This window comes from Lacerta agilis, chromosome 7 (genome assembly GCF_009819535.1).
Source record: "Lacerta agilis isolate rLacAgi1 chromosome 7, rLacAgi1.pri, whole genome shotgun sequence".
In the NCBI taxonomy this organism is placed as follows: Eukaryota; Metazoa; Chordata; class Lepidosauria; order Squamata; family Lacertidae; genus Lacerta; species Lacerta agilis.
In genome coordinates, this window is record NC_046318.1 from 47,201,835 (window position 1) to 47,225,184 (window position 23,350).

The window sequence follows — 23,350 nt, forward strand, 5'->3', positions numbered from 1 at the left end:
ACAAAAATAAAATAAAGATACATAAACAAACTCACCTGAAATTTGCATTCCGAAAGTGGATACTCAAACATTTTTCTGGAGTAATCTGGGCTCTTGCTGGTCATCTCAAGCAGAAAATTCGTAGCCAAGCTCAAATACTGAGTTTCAATTTTAACAGAGTATAAAGAGCTTAACAAAGTCAACATTCGATCAAGGGTATTGGCTGGTAGCCTAGTTTCATCACTCCAAAAGTTCCTGACAATTATTCTGTAAAAGGAAATAACAGAGCATAGTAGAACAATGGCAAGCTCAATAATGTTTCATTTATTAAGCCATTGTTACCTTAAATGGGCTCAGGGTTACCTCCACATGAACCAACCCAGACCCTGAAATCATCCCATGAGGTCCTTCTTCGTGTACAAACTCCACGAGAGGTCCAGGGGTAGCAACACGAGAATGGGCCTTTTTTGCAGTGGCTCCCCACTTGTGGAATGCCAGCCGCAGGGAGGTTCGGCTGGTGCCATCATTAGGCACCAGGCAAAAACATTCCTCTTCTGTCAATGCCCTTTTAAATGGGTTGTGGGGCTGGGAGGGTTATTTATTTGTTGTTCTTACTTTTATTATGTATTCTGTTTTTTTATATTGTAATTTTATGCTGTGAAGCACCCGGAGATCTATGGATGAAGGGTGGTATACATATTTAATAAAACAAAACAAATATTGCAAAGACATCTTCCCACCCCCTATTTTTCACCAGTAGATTACCATTTCAAGATCCAATTCCTTATTTCTTACTTTATCAAGGCAAAATCAGGAAAACAAGGAATTGAACCTATTGGTAAATTCCTTTGTTGTATCCAGCTAAACTGTTCTGCTAATGCAATGACTTTTGGCTGTGCAATGGAACTTCCCTGCCCTCTCCTCCCCCTGTGAAACTCCTAAATCTGTTCCAGGGGTTCCCCCAAATCTCCAGAGCTGATGTAGAGGTCATGCATGAGGCACAGTGGGGAAGTTCCATTGTTCAGTTAAAAGTCCTTACAGTAGTGGAACAGTTTAGTTGGATACTACCTGACAGCACACTCCACTCTTTGACAAAATGAATACATGATCCTCTCAGTTTGTTTTCATGTGATGGTGAGAGGCAAGTTGGTACTGGTACTGCCCAAAGACAGACAGGAAAAGAAACTGAGATTCAGCAGGAGGAGAGACTTAAAAGGAAACACAACCACCTTTACGTCATTTCCTTCCTTGCAAGCTGTCAAACCCAGACACCCAACGCACTCAAGTTATAATTCTGATTTCTGAAATTAAATAGTTTTTAAGGCTTTGATTTTCAGTTAAAAAAACAACAACAACAAACACACGGAATAAACATTACTCACTGCAATCCAGAATTTTCATCAACCAGTCCTTGTAACAGAACTTCTTTCGCCAGTTTAAACACATCTGAAGAGTCCTCATCTGCTTGGCTTTCAGGATCCCTGAGGAAAAAGAACAAGGAAAAACAGTTCAACTCTTCTACTGCCCTCTCACTAACACAGGAGTTTAGTGGAAAATCTGCAATACTTCACAGTATTCCATGATGATCACAAGGATATATGCCCATAGGATTCTCTATTGGTCTCTTAAGACAGCTTCAGAATTCTCAAATGTCATGACTTAAATGTGTGGCACACTCATGCAACAGGTGACACAATTTAATGGAGGATTTCTTTTTAAAACACCTGTGGTTGAATTTTTACCTGTAGTTGTCATATAGCCACATGAGAATGTCATACATTCTCCCCCGACATACTGGTGACGGGTGAGAAATGAAGCCAGTTACTGCAGGAAGAAGCTCTCGTACTTCAGCTGGTTTCAGGTTAGGTAGCATCTTGTATACTATATCCATACATATGGTTTGCCTTTCGTCATCTCTAGGAGAGAAAAACAAAAACACATTTTTTAATTTGTCTATTGTTTTAATTTTAAAAAGGGTTTTTTTACATATAGTGCATTTTTATTCACTTGAAAAAGTGCAGCCAAATTTATTTAAAAAACAACTTCATTGCATCAACAATAAGTATGTATACAAAAAGTGCAGCAAAGCTAGACTTTTGACTGAACTTGCAAGGATTTTTCTCTGAAAAATGCCAACTGATAAGTGATAACAGTGAAAAGCCTCCTTCTATCCTCAGTACCCAAAGGGAGAATGTGATTTTGAGCCATTCCCATTTGCTGAAATAGGGCTTGTGCAGAAAATAGGGCTTGTGCAGAATCCCTATAGACTCTATGTCATGCATAGAAGAACCTGGCTAGAAATATGGATAGTTATGCCCTTATACTTACCTGTGACTCATGACTTGTGTAAAATCCTTACTCTTCAACTGTAAATACAGATCTGCTATTTCTTGGGCACGACACATTACTACCTCCAGGCAGTAAGTTTTCATCACCCCATGAAGTTTTGGTATCAGGAAGAAGACTGTATTCATAAACCTTTCCATGAACAAGAACAAAAAAGAACAGGAAGTTATAACACTGCTAAGCTAACTGAACCTCTCTAGGGTATAGGACAATTGAGAGTTCTCAACTTACCTGTCAGCAAGAGAAGGAAAGTTCTTTGTCACTTTATTCAGACACACAATAAATTTGTCCTCTTTGGTATTCTGATGCTGCTTTAGCTGCTGTATGACCAAGTCATAAACCGGACCTTCAAATATCTGAAAAATTGAACATATCGTTAGGTACTTTCAAATGCCAAAGTCTCAATATTCTGACCCAAAAATATAGTAATAATTACTAATTATGTGAGTAGCGAGAGGCCTTCTCAGTCATTTTTATAAGATAAGATAAAGCTGTGAAACCTAGCTCTTTCAATGCCACAGTAGGAATGAGACTTTTATCTCAGAGGCATTAAACTGCTGCCTACAAAAGGTGGGGGAACAATCTGAGTATGGCAATCTTCACCCTAACTTATAGCTAGCAGCTACTGGAGGCAGATTACTGGAACAGATGAGATCTAGTATGACAGTTGCAATGTTTCATTAAAAGGACAATACTTTCTCCCCTCTCAAAATGTTATACAATGGACATGTTATAAGACATGTTATACAGTGGATTAGCTAAGATTAAAAGCACACTGTTTTAATGCGTATTTTAGGAACCATCTTAAAAAAATAAAACTGCATAGAATACACTTAAAAAGCAAGCTCCTGCATTGGTTTTAGAAATTGTAAAATACATAGCCTGTTGCACCCACTTTTTCCTTCTCAGAAATATAGTGAAGAATGAGTCCCAGCACTTCAGCAGCAGCTCCATACACTTCCTTGTATTTTACTAAGGCCATGTTGTTAGTCAAAGCTTGGTAGTATCTAGCATAAAGAAGAAATATGCTTCGATAGTCTCAGAATGGTATTTTAATGTCTAGTGTGTAATAAACAGGTATCAGTAAGAGCATGTTTAGAAACCGTATACAGACCACTTGTTTTATCTGTAACCTAAACAACGTGGATAACAAAGAATCTAATGCAGGGGTGGGGGAACTTTGGTTCTTGATACGTCACTGGACTTTCATCAACTCAGTGTCAGAGATGGTGGGAGTTGCTATCCAACATCTGGAGGAAGAGAAGTTCCCCATTCCTGGCCTCATGCATGCACTTTATACGTATCTACTTTCCCGTTTGCTGAAAATTTCAATGTCAGTCCCCAAAGTTCCAGTTTTCATTTTGGAAATTGGTTACAATTCCTGCCTGCTTCTCCCTCCCCTCCAGCGGTGTACATGAAGCTAATTCTAATTCAGAATTATATGCATAGTTTTCCCATGATCAACATGAATTCAGAGACTGAAGCATGCTTGAGTAACCTCATTTAACACCGAGTAAATTTCTGCATGATCTCACAGATGCATTACGTGATTCTGATGCAATCCTTTGAATATAAAATGCTGCAGGGATTAATTTAATTGCTTTACTCAAAGCAATAAAACCACATCCAAATATAAAAACATTCTGCAGTGAGAACACTATGAAATTTTATGTTGAAATCAATTATCTTAAAATCCCACCACCAGCCTCCAAATTTATCATCTGATTGTGGGTTTTGTGTGTTGAGTTAAGAGTAAGTAACAGGTAGGAGAATTGCTAGCCAAATATGCAAGTGTTTCATGTTTCCTTCTCTATTGGCCCCACTTCTTTTGTTCAGTACATTCCAGCTAAATTGCACAAAAATAATTTTCTTACTTCACACTGCCTATTTCACAATTTGGATCATAGGGAGGCAGGTTATTGGCAAGAACAATTCCTAGTAACTGAATTCCCACGGAGTTGTCTTTTGTGTTGGCATCTCTACCAGAAAACCGTTCATATATTATCCTATAGTAAACAAAATCACAGAGATCATAAAAATAGTAACTTAGATTGAAAATTTGAAGTGGTCAAGTTCATACTGACTATTCAAATTGGAGCATTTTTAGAAACCCTGCATAGATCAACACCTGATCCCCAACTCTCACCCAGTCATGCTACAGGTACATCTTCTAAGGACAGGGGTAGCCAATGTGGTTCTCTCCATGTGTTGTTGGACTCCCATCAGCGCAAGGCAGCACGGTCCATGATCAGGGATGATGAATTGCCACCCAGCAACATCTGGAGAGAACCGTGTTTGCCATTTGTGTCTAAGGCATGAAACACATTGATCCTTAATGTCTCCAGGTTAAATACTAGAGAAATGGCAACAGGTATATTATAACATTGCTAGACATGTATGATGACAAGAGGATTTAGTATAAATGCAACAGTCCACCTACCCAAACTAGCTTTTAAAAAGAAGCCTTCAAGCTACTAGGATGATTTTTATGTGTACTGCAACTACAAAGAGTACCTTTATTAAGATTATTTACCTGTAAGGTATGCTGAGACAATCTTTCCAGCACTCTACTACTGTCTTGACAATTTCTAAGTTATGTCTAAACACTGCTTTTTTCTGGTGAAATACATTCTTCATCAAGAACTCAAGCAACCGGTTAGCTAGGATTTCATCCTTGATATTTCCCTAGTATAAAGCAAATCACAAAGCACTGAGTTAGCTATTATATTAGTAGTAACCATTTTTCTCTGGTGAAGAACACCATCAAATTTTAACTAAGGAATATGCTTTAAAAATTAATCTCCAATTTTCTGGAGCAGGGTAGAATCTATTTTTTTTTAACAATGTGAAACTGCAGAAGACAAATCACACTTTAAATTTATAAATACATTATGAGAATACATTTATAGTATCACTAACAGTTATTTAGTGAAAATAATACCACATACAGTACATTCATCTAAAGTGTCTCCTCAGGATAATGCTTAAGAAATTATTTAAAACTAACGGTGCTCTAAAATCATCATACCTGAATTGCCAGGGACATTTCTTATTATGAACTTACAAATTTCAGTCTTACTACACTTTTTAATCTCAGTGAGTGGCCCATAATTACACCTTGACGCTGCATCAGATCATTATGACCTAAATATGCATATATATATATTTATTAGTTCCTTACTTTGGGTGTAGCAACACTAGTCCAGGAAAGTAGGGTGACCACTACCTCCACTACCATGTAATGAATCCCTTCTCCTCCATTATCTCCAGAAACAACCAGCTGCAGTAAGGGGCCGAGCCAGTGCTTTGTGTAAGGTTGGAAAACCTAGAGAAGAAATGCAGAATGCCATCTGTACAGTACTGTCACTTTGGAAACTGCTGCACAATATTGAAAAAGTAGGTAAATGGAGAGGGCACTTCTTACAAATGCCCAACAATGAGATTACATTCCATGCTTCACTGATAAATATTCACACAATACTTAGGAAAGTAAACAAGGCACTGATATTTGAATAGTTGGGTTTATACGAACACCCTGAATGTGCCACTCAGGTATTTTTCTCCTCTCACCATTAGCACATTCCAATTAGAGGCAGTAGATCAGATTCCATGTCTCTTAAATGAAAAGTTGCCTATCTCAGAAGTGCTACTTTTATTCACCTGGAGGTTTCAAAACTACAAGCCCAATCCATCATACACATTAATTTAGGTGCTATTTATTTTATTTATAAAAGTACTTATATACTACCATCTCATAAAATATCAGGGTAACATGCAGCAATATGCAAATAAAACAAGGAAAACCATTAAAAACGGAACAAAATCGCCATCAAAATGCCCTGTTGATTAAGATTTTAATCAGCTCTGTATGCCAATCTTCATTACCTTCTTAAACTTTGAGTTGACTTTATTCATACTGTAGAAAATTACAACAACCAGTGTCAATTTACAGTCTCATTTAAAAAAAATAAAATGACTCACTTCTTCTGTATTCACAATGAGTTTTGCTACAAAGAGGCGAATATTTAATGGTACAGATGGATTTCCCAGTTTGCTGTGTAGAAACTTCATCCATGGAGGAAGATCTGGTGAATCTGCACCCTAAGTCCCCAAAAGATTATAAGTACACAGACACACATAGCCAATTATATTACAAGCCATAATTAAAAGGCAACAAAAACACAGGACTAAACTACAGTTCTTCCTCAGTTATCAGTAGAGGTGCATCCCAAATCACGGGGGGGGGGGGGGGAATTACAGGAAAACAGATGCTTTACAGTGAGGATGCCAGTTTGTTTCCAATCTACAGTAAGACAATACGTCTAAATGAACACAAGTACTTTGCTCAATATGAAATCAAGCTTCATACTGTGCGATGGAAAATGTTTGTTCCACAAACAATTTAAATTAAGGGTAAGGAACAGGATCCAGCTGGCAGGCCAGATCCTAAGCTTCCCCACAGGCCACTTTTTATAGGGGGTGGGTAGGGCTGCCCATCTGTCAATCACCTAATGTTACCACGGGATCAAGTCATTCCACTTCAAAGGGAAGAATCAAGGGGCCTGTACTCCCAGGTTTTCCTTTCCAGGTGAACCTTGCAATTTTGAAGTCAGGCTTGAATTCAAGCCAGGGAAGCAAATAAAGAATCATAACCACACTTCTGAGTGCGAAACATTTTTCCATTTAGCTTGAGGTTTTAAGCTGCAGCTCAAACTTTTCTGCATCTGATATGTCTCAGGCCGGAGAACAGTGGGTGCATTTTGCCCACAAACAGCCTGATGGCTGCATCTATAATGACTTAAATCAGTAGAACTTTTTATTCTCTCTCTCTCTCTATATATATATGTATATCTCACATTTCTTTCATGGATCAATTAATCTAGTTGGGGTTATTTCCTGTAGTAACTGGGGATAAATCATGGGTAGGAGGACAAGATCTTGCAGAATATGGAGCAGGGGTCAGCAAACTTTTTCAGCAGGGGGCCGGTCCACTATCTCTCAGACCTTGTGGGGGCCCGGACTATTTTTTTTTGGGGGGGGGGGGAAATGAAAGAATTCCTATGCCCCACAAATAACCCAGAGATGCATTTTAAATAAAAGCACACATTATACTCATGTAAAAACATGCTGATTCCCAGACCGTCCACGGGCCAGATTGAGAAGGCAATTAGGCCGGATCTGGCCCCCAGGCCATAGTTTGTCTACCCATGATATGGCATATCTGCACACAATGATGAAGTCTTCACAAAAACAAAAAAACGTTCACCTGGCAAGTATGCTGAGTCTTCAAGCATTTATGTGGCAATACATTGACATCTTTCTAAACAATTAAACCTAGAAAGACCTAGGAAAAGATTATGTTAGCAACATATAAAGTCATGCCAATACTTACCTTTTCTACTGTGGGTGTGATTTTATTTCTGTGCATGTGTTTGATCAGGGTTGTCATAGAGGCCATACATTCATGCTGGTTCAGCTCATCCATCTCCAGTTCCATAAAATCATCTGAAACTATAGGTTCTGTGGGCTCCTTTTTAAACAAGGAAAAACTGCCAATTAGTTCTGAAGATGTCATATTTATTTATTTGTTTATTTTTAAGTGAAATTAAACATGAATTTCATTTTATCCTTTCGTTTTCTCTTCATAATATTGCTTTCCCACAGTAGTAATAGCAAAAATTATGAAGCTCTATACCAGGCTTCCTCAAACTCGGCCCTCCAGATGTTTTTGGCTTACAACTTCCATGATCCCTAGCTAGCAGGATCAGTGGTCAGGGATGATGTGAACTGTAGTCTCAAAACATCTGGAGGGCCGAGTTTGAGGAAGTCTGCTCTATACATTGATATATCCTCTACAGCTCTGCATGGTTAAAAAGACCAAAGCTGAAACATTTGAAAGTTCACGCTGATCTTTTAGAAGGAAATGGAACACAAACCAGAGTGTGTGTGTGTGTGTGTACAGATAGATAGATAGGTAGATAGATAGATAAAAAGAACATACTTGTGGATTTCATACACAATATACAAGTCAACTCACCTTTTGCCTGAAGCGAGAACCGGAGGCGATACGGTCTTGGGAATTATATGAAAAACTCTGTACTCCAGTTGAGAAATCAAATTGGCTCATCTCTTCACTCAGACTGCTATCTGCCATATACGATGCAGAAGCTAAATAGTGCGGCTCAACTAGAAGGGAAAGGCATAATCTGGTTATACTACTGCACAAATATCTATGCACATCTCCAGTGTCAGCTCTCAGGCTTCCTTCAAATTTCTCCTCACATTCATTCCTGTTTAAAACAAACTTAAGTATGTGTATCTGCATCTATGCCCAGGGCCGGCGCGTCCATTTAGGCGAACTAGGCAATTGCCTAGGGTGCCAAAATGGAGGGGGTGCTGGCCAGGCTTGGGCGGGACGGGCTAGCAGCAGCTTCTCTGCTGTAGCGGAGAGGTGCTGCTTGCCCCCTACACCACCCCCCGGCTCCCGCTAAAGCAGGCTTTGGTGAGGGGCGGGCAGCGGGACGGACGAGTAGCAGCTTCTCTGCTACAGCAGAGAAACAGCTGCTTGCCTCTCCACCACCCCCCACCTCCCGCCAAAGCAGGCTTTGGCGGGGGGTGGACGGCGGGACGGGCGAGCAGCAGCTTCTCCGCTGTAGCGGAGAGGTGCTGCTTGCCCCCTACACCACCCCCCGGCTCCCACTAAAGCAGGCTTTGGCGAGGGGCGGGCGGCGGGACGGACGAGTAGCAGCTTCTCTGCTACAGCAGAGAAACAGCTGCTTGCCTCTCCACCACCCCCCACCTCCCGCCAAAGCAGGCTTTGGCGGGGGGGGGGGCGCCAGAAGGTGGTTCGCCTAGGGCGCAAGAAGCCCTAGCTCCGGTCCTGTCTATGCCTTTTTCACATTTAAAAAATTAATGCTAACATTCAGATTACAAAAAAGAGAAAGATCACAGTTATTTCTATGTTACTCTGTAAAGCACTAAGTACATCATCAATACAGTTTTTTGTTTTGTTTTGTTTTTTAAAAGTAGCAACAAATAATACCTGAATCCTCACTCATTGCTTCCCTGGCTTCTTTCCTAATGGCAAGGTATTGTTTCTTTCTTTCTAGAGGAACCTAAAATACAAAAAAGTTTTCAAAGCTCATTGTTAGCTTAAATAACAAATAGTGCTACCAAATCTATAAGGATCTAATAGCAGCAAAATTTATAAAATACAGAAGAGAAGTTAGCTCCAGGCAATGGGTGAATGCTGCCTTGTGCTCGTTTTTTTTTTAATCTTGTCCCACTTCCTTTGTAGAATATGATCAAAGATTTTTCCATTTCTTGTGCTCTCTGAGCATCAGGCAACCATTTTGTCTGCCATTTCCTCCATTCACCTTGCAGTGAAGGAACCATCCCCACTAATCTCAGTCTTGCTATTGGACACACTTTGAATGTGATGCCAGGCCTCTCTCTATTCATGCAAACTCTGATCTGCTGACATCATGTATCACCATCACACATTCATCGCTATCATCATCTTGCATCTCTCAAAATTTGAGCAAGCACATACTGTCTGGTATTTTCTTCTAAGACCTGCTTCCCTCCATGATCAGAGCACCACAGTGGGCTCACAAATTCCTACAGAAAAACTCCCCCACTACCTGAGACCACCACAACAGAGACTGTGTGACAAGTTTCCTGCTACATCTACCTGCTTGGTTAGCAAAATAAGATACACAGCAGGATCTGGAATAAAATATGGCCAAAGCACAGAAACTATGAAGGCTACTAAAGATCACCATGGAAGCAATAATTTAATTAGGCATGCCTTTATACAGTGGAACCTCGGTCGTCAAACGCTTCGGAAGTCGAACGTTTCAGCTTTCAAAAGCTGACAACCCGGAAGTGAATGCTTCCATTTTCGAATGCACCACGGAAGTTGAACAGCTTCCGAGGTGCATTTCTCCATTTTTTCAATGAATTTTGCTGACCAGCAATTGCGCCTCAGTTGTTGAACATTTCAGAAGTCGAACAGTCTTCCAGAATGGATTACGTTTGACAACCGAGGTTCCACTGTACTTGTGTTCTGTGATTTAAGCACAACTCTTAACTTGGTCTAGAACTCTTAAGGCAGTTAAGATCTTCTCTTAATAGGGAGGTAACTTCATTTTACCTTCTCAAAACTGAAAGAGTATGTTATTTCACAGTATTATTATTGATGTTGCTTCCATTGTATTTGGTTTATTGTTGTGGGAAATAATACATTAGCAGTGAAAATTAAAAAAGGAACCTTTTCCTACCTCAATCTCTATAGGAAATGAATAATGGTGCTGTAAATCCAACAAGTTTTCAAGAATAAAGAGATTCTGCAGAAAAAGAAGAGAAGCAAATTTTAAATTAACAATTATGCTGCAATTTACAAAATGTTAATTATCCAGTTAGCGGTATGTTCCAAGAATACATTTATAAGTAATTGCCATCATGAAAAGTTCAATAAAAATCCAATATATTAATTGCTTTTATTAAAATCTAAATTCCACAAATCTCACCACTGAAAGCAGACATTCCCAAGAGAAATAAGCCCACACAATGTAATCCAAGCCCTGGCAGAAGAAAGTCAACTTGTCCCTTCTAGTTACCCTACTGCAAGCAGCAGCATAGCTTAGATAGGAGAATCTCCTGCACCTATGATAAAGAGTTCTGTCCTGGGCCCGTTGTTGTTCAACATCTTTATAAATTATTTGGATGAAGGTATTGCAGGGATGACACCAATCTCCTCTATAAATATACTGTCTCAAGTTATTCAGTAGATCCATTATGTTGCATAGCAATCACCCACCAATCTCTTTTTTCTTCCAATAAAAAACAGGAAGGGCTATTAATTTATCCAGTTTCCCTGAACAAGTACCATGTTGAATGAACTGACTTAAGACTACAGTAGTATAACAGGCTCTTACTTGATTGGTGGGCCAGCAGATAACCAAATTGGATCTCAGAGCCAGCCACTATTAACCTCTAGCCGGGTGAAATTTCATTATATACATACCTTTTCTGGTTTTTCTGTGAAAAGGAAGCCTTGGTAAAATTTACTTTCGCTGAACACACAGCTAATAACAGCAATGGCACAATTATATGCAGCACAATGATACTGTCTCCTCTTTTCCAATAGCTGAGTTTCACCAGACATGTTTTCTGTAAAGGCATCATGGCAGGACCTTGAATCAAAACAGATAAAGAGCCCTTTTACAGGAAATCATACAGTCTGTAGAACAGTTAAAACGAATGTTTAAAACATGTTTTAAAAATAAAAATCAATATGCTAAAACCACAAAAACATGGCAGCTTCTATATGTCCGCATAGACTTCGCTAAACATGGATATTTTTTACCAGCTGCCAAAAAGAGTACAGTGGAAGTGCCTGCCTGATGTCAACAGGCAGGAGTTTCAAAATGTTCAAACTTGTGAAATGGATAAAACTTTAGCTGATGGGACTGACCTACAGCCTAACATGAGTTGGGGCATCATGTGAAATCAAGTTAAATGGTGGCACACTGGTTTAAAGGAGAAGTGAGAAATTCTTACTTCATTAGCACCTTTGTAAGTTCATTTCCTTCTGCACATGTGGAGCCCTTGAAAGCTTGGTTAACTCTAGAGTCTTTAGAATATACTTCTTCTTTAGAAAGACGTGAATACATCACTTTCAGAATTTTGTAATAGCTCATTTTCTTGATGAGTTGTGTTTCAAAAGCAGTTTCATTTGACTGGAAAAAATATATGAAAGTAGAAAAAGATACTGGGTGATGACTGCATAATGGTACACTTATATTTGAAGCTGCTTAAGCATTCTTGCTAAGTATACCATTATTCAGTTATTTGAAATGTCAGTTTCAGAAGGCACAGATTAAACTTTACCTTGGTAAATCTAGATTTCAGCATCTCCATAGCCTCCACAATAATCTTACTTAAAAAAACTTTCAGGGCATCCAAGCTGCAGTGAAGCAGCAGGATGAGAAGAGAGCGATCCACATAGGCTTGACGAGTTGCATTTGAGAGAAGGGCTTCACTCTGGAACATTTTGTGAATGGTGTCCAGCAACGTTACTTGTTTGTCCCAGCTACCCCTAAACAAAGCGAAAAATTTAGCATGATGTTCAATCACATTCCTAGTTAAAACTCAAATCCAATCCCAAATCTCTTCTAGAAGCATCTTAAGAAATGATTTAACTATGACAATAGATTTAAAAAAAAAACAGGCTCTGCGGGGATATTTTCAAATAAAAACTTTGGGCATATTTGCCATGTAAGTAAAATATTTTTGTGCACCAATCACACATAGCAGCCTACAGGAAATATAGACAACCAAGAAAAGCTTAAATGGCTGCAACTAAAGGAATCTGAAATTAAACAAGTTTCCCTGCATTCTCAATAATCCTTTGCGTCAATGCTTGAGTTCGACCAGTTACCAACTCTTGTCTTTTAAACTGTGTGATTTGTAAAAACTGGGAGATACACTACTACTTTAAATCACTACCTTCTGGCAATTCTTTTGAAGCTGAGTTCAAATAATTCTTCCATTATATGTCTCTGGTCCCTGCAAAGAATTTCTGTCATCAGCTGCAACAACATGGGACTCTGGGATAATTCAAGTGCATCTAGGAACTGGAGTTTGGGTGGGTGGGGGGAGAAGAGATAAATAGAGTATATGCAAAATCTATTAGAACTAAAGATACATATGAAAGTGAAAACAAAATGTAATATATATTCTAAAGAAAAACATATAATAGAAATCATTTTTACTTTAGCCTACACAGATGCAGCATTTCTGCTTGCAACTTGTTCACAGGATTGGATCCAACCAAACCTTCCCATTAGCGCAAGGACTTCCCATCGCACAAGCAGAATTCCTTGTGAAAATGGAACAACTTCGTTTGATACGAGCTAAATTTTGTTCGTTTTTCATTTTTTTAAAGTGTATTACTTAGGGCTCAGAACAGGTAAGAGCCATTCTAAAATGCCTATGAGTAAATGGCAGGTCTTTTCACTTACTTTTTTCGTGCAATCCACATAGTTATTGTATCTCAGGGTTCCTTTAGGAAACTCATCCGATCTCAAAGGGAAATTGAAGACTACAAGCTGGTCAAGTGCATTCTTAAGGTCATCAAGCCTTTCTCCAACGAGATTAGTAAAGAATGGAAGAATAATAACAGCTTGACTCTGAAATACACATGCAACTTAGAATCAATTGTATTATATGTTCAGGCACATCTAAATATCTTTATTCTTCCAATAAAATTTTGAGGAAGGAGAGGATATCTGCCAAGTACAAGTTGGGCATGCTGAATTCTATCACAGCCAACACTAACCATATTTTACTGTTAACAAGGGAGATGAAATTACTGTAATGCTCTAATTTTGAATATTGGGTAATTGCAAGCAGTAAACACAGTTAAAGCTGTGTAGGGATGATAGGGGGAATGGGTGTGGTATGGAAATGGGCCGTCTGCAGGATGAAGCAAGGCATCCCACTAGTCTATTTAAGATGCAATGGTAAACCATGTCTGCTTAGCTTAGCTCTGGGTTGATTGTATATGCAAACCTATTAAGGCTCAATAACTATGGCTTGTTTGGGGCCAACAAACCACAATCCAAAACAAATGGTTTCAAATTCAACTGTGAAAACTGGTTTACATTAACTGTCGTGTTGTTGTTAGATCGAAACATGGTATCCTGGGCTTACTCCAAAGTTTGTTGCATTGCTCTGTGCCTACTGCCCATCCTGGCTACAGAGTGTGTGGAAACAACGGCTTGAAAACAAAACTCTTCATGTGGTGAGGAGAGACACTCGCTGAGGCTTTTGCAGACCTCTCTGAGGGTACTTTGCAAGTTTCTTTAAGAATAAATAAATAAATGATTGTGTGACAAAGTTCTCTGCTAACTTCCCTGTTTAAGGAAGTTTTTAATCTGTGATATTTTAAATGTATTTTAATATTTGAAGCCGCTCTGAGTGGCTGGGGAGACCCAGCCAGATGGGCGGGGTACAAATAATAAAATTATTATTATTATTAGCAGTAGTAGTGTTAGTATTATTATTATTATTATTATTATTATCCGACACTGCAAATAGTACAAAAAATTAACTTACCTTGAGATTTAGACCTAACATCTGGTCAGTAAGTAGGCTTGTATATGTATTAAACACTATAGAAAATGCCTCATGGTGTGTATTGAATGACACAGAAGAGTCAATCTGGAGAAAGGAAAGAAATTTAACACCAAATTCTCACTTAGAATTAATTCATGTATACAACTACATCAGACAAAAAAGTTGTTAAAATATGTTTCAACTGACACCACATGTGTATGCAAGGAAGTTCGGATTGAATATTTGTTTATTTATTATATCCTAAACCTTTTATGGAATAAGATTCTTTGGGTGTGTAGCATCCAGCAACAAAGAAACAAAGAAAATGATAATGATGCAAATTAAGAACAGGGGCAAACAGAAGAAACTACATCAAAACACACACCCTCAGAGAAAAACTGTTTTTCAGAAACATTAATCATTCAGAAAGACTAATGTTACTAAACATGTTTTCTTTTTTTTCTTTTTTTATAAATAATTTTTATTGACTTTTCCTTTAACTTTGACAGAAGAAAAAACAAACTGCAACATATAACTTATAAGTACAACTAATATATAAAGCTTATATTACAAAAGATCTATGTCGCTCTTATCTTTTACACTTAGAATTTCCATCCCTTCCCTTCTTCCCTCTTATGTCTTCTCTAAATCATTTTTCTATATTTTGCACGTCAATTCCTTTTGCCCCTAATAAAGTTTCCCCTTGTCGGGTTTCTTTTATTCTCTCATTCTGATACTTATCTTTGAAAATTTTCCTTATTTCTTAAATAATCTTTTACGTTAAATATCTCTATGCCGAGTGCTTTATATCATCCTTTTATATCTTACAAATCTTATCCAAATAGTCTATAAATTTTCCCCATTCATTTTTAAACGTTTCTTCCCCTTGTTGTCTGACTCTCATTGTAGTTTTTGCAATTTCCATGTATTCTGTGATTTTCTGTTGCCATTGCTGCACGGCTGGTATTGTTTTCTGTTTCCAGACCTGTGCTAATAGAAGTCTCGCCCCTGTGGTCGCATATAAGAAAAACTTTTGATCGCATTTCTTTATCTCACCCCCTACCATTCCTAGGAGGAAAGCCTCCGGTATTTTCTTGAACGTATATTTGAGTATTTTTTTAAGTTCATTGTAAATATTTTGCCAATACTGTTTTACTAAATCACATGACCACCACAAATGAAAATATTCCCCGTCTTTCTCCTCACATTTCCAGCATCTTTTACTTCCTAATTTATACAATTTTGACAATTTAATTGGTGTGAGGTGCCAGCGGTATATCATTTTGTACAAATTTTCTTTGAGTGATGTGCATGCTGTGAATTTGATTCCATTGTTCCAAAGCTTCGACCATTTACTAAATTCGATATTATGACCAACGTCAATTGCCCACCTTATCATTACGCTCTTAATCTCCTCATCCTTTAAATTCCACTCCAGCAGAAAATCATAAGTTTTAGACAACGTCTTGGTGTTATTTTGAACGACCTCTTTCTCTAGCCAAGATTTCTCTTGGTTAAATCCCTGTATTTTCATATCTGTTGCGAAAATACTATTCAATTGGTGGTACTCTAACCAGCCCGTTAGCTTGTTTTTTAGTTCTTCATATGGTTTTATCCATACATTATTGTTTTCCATCGTCAAAAGTTCTCTGTATGATAACCAATTGGCTTCCATATTAGGTTTTTTAATTGCATAAGCCTCTTGTGGTGACACCCACCCTGGGTTTTTTTCCCCAATGTTACTAAACATGTTTTCAAGTTAGCACAGGACCTAATCCAACCATTATTGTACAGAGTCCAGGAAATGCACCTGATTAGCTGTGCAACATCCAGGTAAGGAATACAGCTGTTGTTGTTGTTAAAAAAATGTATAGACCACTTCACAGCATAAAATCATCAAAGCTGTATACATAGTAAAAACAGGGGTGCTGTAATAATTACTAGGGTGTAATAGGCCATGCCCCATGGAATGCTGAAAGAGGTGCAGATAGACCAGAATCCTCTGGTCATCTTAATTCAGCACCCTGAAAACAACTGCAGGGTGCAGAACACCCCAGTGCAGCTGGCCTTATTGCACATCTTCAGTTTCCTCCAAATACCCAGGATGCCTCCAGTGTTTCCCTACGTGGCAGCCAGGGTTGAGTTGCATGTTTCAAATGCCCTAGGCCACTGAATTAGGATATGCATAGGCTTTTCACTGCTGCACTGCAAAGCAGAGAAAGAGGCTGCAGATATATACAGCACCTAAGGACTGGATCTGGGTGCTAGCTGCACCACATAACCAGACCTTGGGATCACTTCTGTACTGGAGACAGCTCTCTGAACAAAAGCCCCCAAATATTCCCATGCTCATATTTTGCACACTTTCAAAAATACAGTTCCAATAAAAAACGTTAAACCTCAACAATAAACATATCAAAATTAGAAGAAGAATTTCATCTTGATTTTTCTTAAATGTTTCATGCCTGGGATCTGTTGTGACATCACTGACTCTGTAAAACTAACTAGAGTGGGCCTTGGGCTCCCCTCACATGCCCTGAACTCAGCTATCACAGTTCTGGCTTTACCTGCATAACTTTAGCTAGCAGGGTGAGGACAGCCATTTTGCTTTCAGGAGCAGAATCTTTGGTCCACCAGTGGTCAAGCTGTCTCCAGTTTTTCAAGATGGCCACCACCAGTTTCACTCCTTGATGCTTGCGAAAAGCACGGTCTCTAAAGCTCTGGTCCAACATACCATTCAAAACAGTACCAACCTGAAAGCAGAGTACGGGTACCATGAAATATTGTTGTAATTCAACACCCAGACTAAAGCATAATGTTTTCAAGATTAGCAGCTAAATGAATCATTACAGTAGTCCTAAGTTATTCTATGGCCATGTCTGCCAAAGATGGCCTTCCACAAAGAATGGCTGAAATTAAGCATCTGAGAAAATGAAAATGCAATGTCAAAAATCCTTAGATTCCACATAGATTACAATGCTTATGTCAGGGATATCCTCCTTCCCTTGGATGTTGCTCATGAGTAATGACAAGCCTTTAGGTAAGCTATAATTATTTATTGTCCATGATGAATTTACAGAGTCTCTGCAGTCAAGTCTGCTCAGTCAGTTTCAGTTTCTCGGAGTGGCGGGCTTTCGTGTGCCCGCCAACACCACCAACAGCTAGGCACCCTGAGATGACGTCTGCGTTTCCTCCCCCCCCCCTCTCGTCTCATCTTCCTGTCTGTGACTGACTGTGCTGGGTCTCTCCACTGTCATCCCCAAGCCTGGCATCTCCCTCTCTTCCAGAGACATTTCCTGACGGGGGCTGGAGGAGGAGGATGAATCTGTGGAGATTATGGGTTGCTGTTCTCTATAACCCAGCGACCCCCCTTCCCTGGATGAGTCGCTATCTTTTCTCCCAGCTCTGGCTTGCTCTCCTCTCTCTCCCTGCTCCTCCCGAGTAGTCCCTCTTTCCCTGACATCCTACGATGCATTAAATTTTTCTCAGACATTTAAGCTGCATTAAATTTGCAATATAACAAAGTGTAATTCATTATTTCAGACTCTGCCCAAAACCTGAAATAAAGTATAAGTTAAATGGTTTCAAGATGTCAGTACCAGAGGAAAATCCTTACAATCACTGTTTGTAGTACGGTAGGAGAGAGAAAAATTACATCTTTCCCATTTTGTCATTAGGCACAGACTTTGGAAGTGCTCGGGCTGCCGTATACAAACATTCACAGGGATTATGTTTACTGCATTAAAACAGGAAACAGAATACTCGTTGCTGCAACAAGAAGGTGGGGTTACTGCTCTCTCTCTTTTATTTCAGTTGCTCAGGAGTAAAATGTGAGAGAGAACAAGTCTGCCAGCTGAAAGTAGAAGTACATTACCATTTTGGGGCTGTCTTGAGCTGATTTCATAAGCTGAAGTACTGCTATATCCATATTTTCCAGCAACTCTTCATTAATGGTTTCCCCAAACAAGCTGTAGAAATACTCTCCATGAGAAAAGCTGATAAGGTTTCTTTGAGATGTTCCAGATAATGGCACAGATAACATTAATGTGTTTAGCAGGAGACTCACCAGCTCTATGCACTATAGGGAAATGAATATAAAAAATGTTAAATTTGTGTATCTTAACATCATGAGCAAACTTTCCAGTCCAAAAATGTATACCTTTCCCCATCTTTACAATTTTGGAGCGTCCTCAGTTCCACACAAATGGAGGAAGGGCTATGCAAAATAAGAATCCTGTTTGGACGGAGGAGCCCCACCCAGTTTGAGAAGCTATTCAAAAAAAACCCACCAACATTAGAGCAAAAATCTAGTAAACAATGAGCATCCTGGACACCAAACCAGAGAAGAGAAAAAGAGGAATTAATACGATGAGCTCTCTTCAACTAATCCAAGAAGTGAGACAGTGCTTTCTCAGGTCCTGAGGTAACTGTGGGTCTAGGAATTAATAACCTTAAAAAAATAACCTTGGGTGAATCAGGATATCCTCCATCCACTGAGAAAAATGAATATTGATGCTGAGCATTAGCATCCCGCTTTTTGTCTCTCTCAGAGAGATTAATTATTGGGATTAACTGTCAATAAATTAATTTAATAAATTAATTAAATAGATCAATTAATAAAATAAATTGGGATTATTTTTATTAATAACCACCATTCAATCTATTACCTACCCTTCGTCATAAGGCCCAAGGGTGGGTGACATCAATTTAAAATGCAATATTTAAAAAATACATTTTTGGACCCAGCCTATTCTTCTGACTGCATCTGAGGTGTCAAAGGCTAGGGTCAAGAGCTGTATGTTCAGCATATGACACACATGAAACAGCAGGACCTAGAAGAATCGACCTGCTCAGAATATTCTGCTCAAGAGCTGTGCCAGAGTAGCATCAGTATTTGCTAATATAAGGTGATTCTGGGCTCTAGCTACCAGCCAATCACTCTGGAGGACCATGGTCTAGGTCCTCCTTTCTCTTGTGCTACTGTTGGTATTTTGATTTGTTTCTCTTTCCTAAATGAACAATATGGTGGAGGGAGGGAGGGAGAGAGAGAGAGAGAGAGAGAGAGAGAGAGAGAGAGAGAGAAAGAAAGAAAGAAAGAAAGAAAGAAAGGTCTCCTGAGGATTGCCGTTCAGGTGCAGAGCTGTTCCGACATCCATGTTCTCTCAGTGGAAAAGGTGAGAGAGGAGAGATTTTGTGTGCACAGGATCCTGGTTCCCTGGTCCAAGAATGTTCTCCTCCACTTAGAGAGACAGAGAGTGCTCATCACAGAGTTTAAGTGAAATCTATATCTACAAAAACACCTATGTAGAAAGATATGAATGAAGGGCATTGTGGCGATCACACAAGGGCCCCGGTCGTTCCACGGACTAGTGACCCTGTGCCACCACTATACCACTGCCACCAACCAGGTTCTCCCTGGTAAACACTGAGTCTCAGTCATGATTTAAGTTAAACAAAGAATACCAAGAATTTATTTTCACACACCAAAAAGCTTTCAATATTAACTACACTGTTACACTTTATCCTAAATTCTTTCCAGTAGCACCTTAGAGACCAACTAAGTTTGTTCTTGGTATGAGCTTTCATGTGCATGCACACTTCTTCAGTATCTGCACACGAAAGCTCATACCAAGAACAAACTTAGTTGGTCTCTAAGGTGCTACTGGAAAGAATTTTTTATTTTGTTTTGACTATGGCAGACCAACACGGCTACCCACCTGTAACTGGAACACTTTATCCTCTCAATCTCGTTTCTGCCTTTAGCTCACTCTAACTCCTCTACCTCCCCACCACCAAGTTCCACACACCAACCCTCACAACCACCAACACCAACTCCAACTGCTACTCTTAACTGAAAACTCAACTCAACTAACTGCCAAAACCCCTATGCTGAGCCTTAAAAAGTTAGGCTCCGCCCCTGGGTCTTGCTATTGGTCAGCTTATTAACCCTTTTATCTCCATCTGTACAAACATACTCCCAAAGAGTGGGCAAAGGCCACAGGCATGGTTAAACTTATTCATGACAGAAGAAGCCATTTAAATTTTTCTCCTCTGTGATACTGATAACAACTTGGTTGGCTAACTAAAGTCACAGGTAAGAGCCATAAGAAAATTGGATAATCTGAAATATCAGGGACATGAACACCAGAAAATACATGCATGGCATCAACAAGGCCTGGCTCCTACCTGTACACCGAAAGCAAAAGCCAGATGCAGCAGACTCTCAGCTAATCGCTTACTGTTGACGTCCAACAAGGGTAGGGACTGCCTTTCGTCTCCTGGTGCAATACCTTTGTATACAACTAGCATGAGTTTAGAGCCAGTCTCACAATGCAGAGCTGAAACCTTAGGGAGGAGGAAAAGAACAAAATACGCAGTAGGAAAAAAATGTTCAGAATCATTTTTGGGGGGATGGGCAATTAAAGTTTTTAAGCTGAAGTTACGATGTGCCTTTTCTTCTCTTGCCACTTACAAACTCTTTTTAAGACATTCTTCTGGAGTTAAGCAATCATCAGGAATGAAGGAAACATCATGCCTTCTTCCTGCAAGCATGCCCTGCCCCCCAAAGAACCAAGAATCAGAACTCCATGGTTTAAATGCCACCAGAACAACAATATCTCACGAGCAGCTGTCATTATGAGAACCTCAATGTGAACAAAATCAGATTCACCCAACAGTGCACAAATTCAAACACGTGACAGCAATCTTCTTAAGGAGGCAGAAGAGAGGAAGCATATGCTCCACTTTTGCAAAGGAAATGCACTCCATTTATCCTCCAGTCAAGAAGCATGGTTACTGGTAACTGCATAATGTACAACACCTTACACTGAATTTTTGTTATGCTATAATAGGTTGGCAGTGTAGTTACTGCAAAACTACTCTAGTGAACCTACATTATACTACTTCCAATAAATAAAAAATTTTGCTCTACAAAGTGCTGATGCCAATACAAATGACAAGCTGTGTTTTTACCTCATGCTGCAAGGCACAATGAAGAAGGCCAGCGTTATGAAGCTGTTTGCATGCAGACAGGATGGAACCAATCCTAACGTGATCCAACCGTGCGTCTGGATTGTATAGCTCAACACTGCAAAGCTCCTCAATGCTGAAAAAACAAAAGAGAATTGATACTGAGCATGTGGCTCGAGCATTAAGTCATTTGTATTGTTTTATGCATTTATTAGGTCCTTATGTTCAGAGACATCCTACCTTTTTGATGTTATTACTTTCTTTATGCTGATCTCTAAAGGTTCTCGATAAGGAGATCTCATCAAAGCTTTTATAAGCCTGACACAAACATCCGGAAGCTTTTCCATAACTTGTACATCAGCTATATTAAACCCTATGCTTCTGGGGTCACAGACGGTCCTCACAACGAGCTCTATCAGATTCTCGTTAAGCAACTGTCTCTCAAGCAGCTAGGAATTACAAAATAAAAATGAGACAAGAAGTTTTAATTTCATAATCCAACCATTTTCACTTACATTCAAGGTTTCATCATTCAAGATTTTATCTGCCTGCACCTCTCAACGGAAGCAAAATAGTCCCTTTGATCCTCACACCTTACTTGTTGGTTTTGCTGTCTTAATGTAATCCACTTACCTTGCCTGGTAATTAACCCCATGTAACAGGATCCGCAGCTCATTTATCAGCAGGGTCAGAGGATACGTTTTACAATGTGCAAAGGCAATCTGGGATCCAAAGAGGTTTTTTTAGGTTGCAGCAAATGGCTTATACAAGTAATTACTGGATTTTCTTATTATTTTGAACTCCTCGGTGTAACAAACAGCTTTTGAGCTTCCCTTCCATTTAGCAAATAATTTGCCACAGCATCCGGTGCTGCCAGGGAATTTTTCGAAACCCCAAAATATCGTGATTTTTAAACAGACAGTTTAATTTGTGAGTTTTTACCCGTCACACCAAAAATCAGGTAAGTCATAGCAAAGTCACATTGTGGTCTGCCATCTTGATTCAAAATGGTGCCCAGAATCCAAACATCAAAAAAGACTGCTTCCCCCACTTCTGGAACACTTGTGCCAAGTTGGCAGTGCTTAAGCCCTGGGGAAGTCACTTCAGTGCTCCTAACGCAGTGGTTTAGCTTCACCCTCAGAGGCACACTCCATTGTCTCTCAGGACAGGCGGATGGCAGTAACAACAACAAGCCAAAATCAAGTTTCAGTCCACCATTTTGAATCAAAATAGCTCCTGGCATCCAAACACTGAAAAAGACTACCCCCACCCTCAGAAACCATCATGCTGAGTTTGGTGATGGTATTTCAAGAGGTTGTCAAACCTAGGCAAAAAAGAGTGAAGTTGCAACAATGCCATGTTTTAGCACACAATCTTGATTCAAAACAATGGCCAACATCTAAACACCAATGGAGAGCACTGCCCCCACTTGGGAAACCTTCATGCCAAGTTTGAGATCTCAAGACATATCTCAACATATAAAGAACAAATGAAAAGACAAACAGAAAGACAAACCACATTCCAAACTATATAGTAGATGAGGCATGGGGAGCAGGGACTGTTCAAAAAACACATATTCCTGAGCACAGGTAACTAATAGCACTTTTGTTTAGACCTTGGGCAACAAACACAGGCTTACCTTCCAGAATTCCTCCTGGTGCGTCTCCAAAACCATGCTTACAAAAATCATAATTCGAACTACAATTGTACATTTGCTGTAATTGTACTCTTCTCTTTCTTGTGGACTGAACATGTTGCCTTTGGACCCAGTGCTAAAACACTGTTCTGCGCCAGACACATCATGCAAGGCCATTTTTTCCAGGAAGAAGCCCAACGATGTCAGGAATGAAGACCCTTTATTTGTAGCTTGGAGGGGAAAAAATGCACTAGCATAGAAATAGTTTCCTCAGAATATAAAATACAACCTTATTTT

The 23,350-nt window shown here is 39.3% G+C and overlaps 1 protein-coding gene across 1 annotated transcript in view; it reads right to left on the bottom strand.

Moving 5' to 3' along the window:
• The window catches only part of PRKDC (protein kinase, DNA-activated, catalytic subunit), an 83,939-nt gene that overhangs the window by 30,033 nt on the left and 30,556 nt on the right, over nucleotides 1–23,350 (bottom strand). Inside the window, exons 32-57 of the mRNA XM_033155173.1 lie at nucleotides 23,057–23,283; nucleotides 21,658–21,866; nucleotides 21,421–21,553; nucleotides 20,635–20,793; nucleotides 18,323–18,526; nucleotides 17,016–17,201; nucleotides 14,449–14,553; nucleotides 13,353–13,520; nucleotides 12,838–12,965; nucleotides 12,220–12,427; nucleotides 11,890–12,068; nucleotides 11,354–11,522; nucleotides 10,608–10,673; nucleotides 9,368–9,440; nucleotides 8,363–8,511; nucleotides 7,718–7,855; nucleotides 6,307–6,426; nucleotides 5,507–5,650; nucleotides 4,859–5,010; nucleotides 4,200–4,331; nucleotides 3,221–3,332; nucleotides 2,557–2,681; nucleotides 2,308–2,457; nucleotides 1,722–1,895; nucleotides 1,362–1,460; nucleotides 36–246 (exon numbers count right to left, since the gene is read on the bottom strand). Of these exons, the coding sequence (XP_033011064.1) occupies nucleotides 36–246; nucleotides 1,362–1,460; nucleotides 1,722–1,895; nucleotides 2,308–2,457; nucleotides 2,557–2,681; nucleotides 3,221–3,332; nucleotides 4,200–4,331; nucleotides 4,859–5,010; nucleotides 5,507–5,650; nucleotides 6,307–6,426; nucleotides 7,718–7,855; nucleotides 8,363–8,511; nucleotides 9,368–9,440; nucleotides 10,608–10,673; nucleotides 11,354–11,522; nucleotides 11,890–12,068; nucleotides 12,220–12,427; nucleotides 12,838–12,965; nucleotides 13,353–13,520; nucleotides 14,449–14,553; nucleotides 17,016–17,201; nucleotides 18,323–18,526; nucleotides 20,635–20,793; nucleotides 21,421–21,553; nucleotides 21,658–21,866; nucleotides 23,057–23,283 (3,920 nt within the window). The remainder of the gene's footprint in view (nucleotides 1–35; nucleotides 247–1,361; nucleotides 1,461–1,721; nucleotides 1,896–2,307; nucleotides 2,458–2,556; nucleotides 2,682–3,220; nucleotides 3,333–4,199; nucleotides 4,332–4,858; nucleotides 5,011–5,506; nucleotides 5,651–6,306; nucleotides 6,427–7,717; nucleotides 7,856–8,362; nucleotides 8,512–9,367; nucleotides 9,441–10,607; nucleotides 10,674–11,353; nucleotides 11,523–11,889; nucleotides 12,069–12,219; nucleotides 12,428–12,837; nucleotides 12,966–13,352; nucleotides 13,521–14,448; nucleotides 14,554–17,015; nucleotides 17,202–18,322; nucleotides 18,527–20,634; nucleotides 20,794–21,420; nucleotides 21,554–21,657; nucleotides 21,867–23,056; nucleotides 23,284–23,350) is intronic.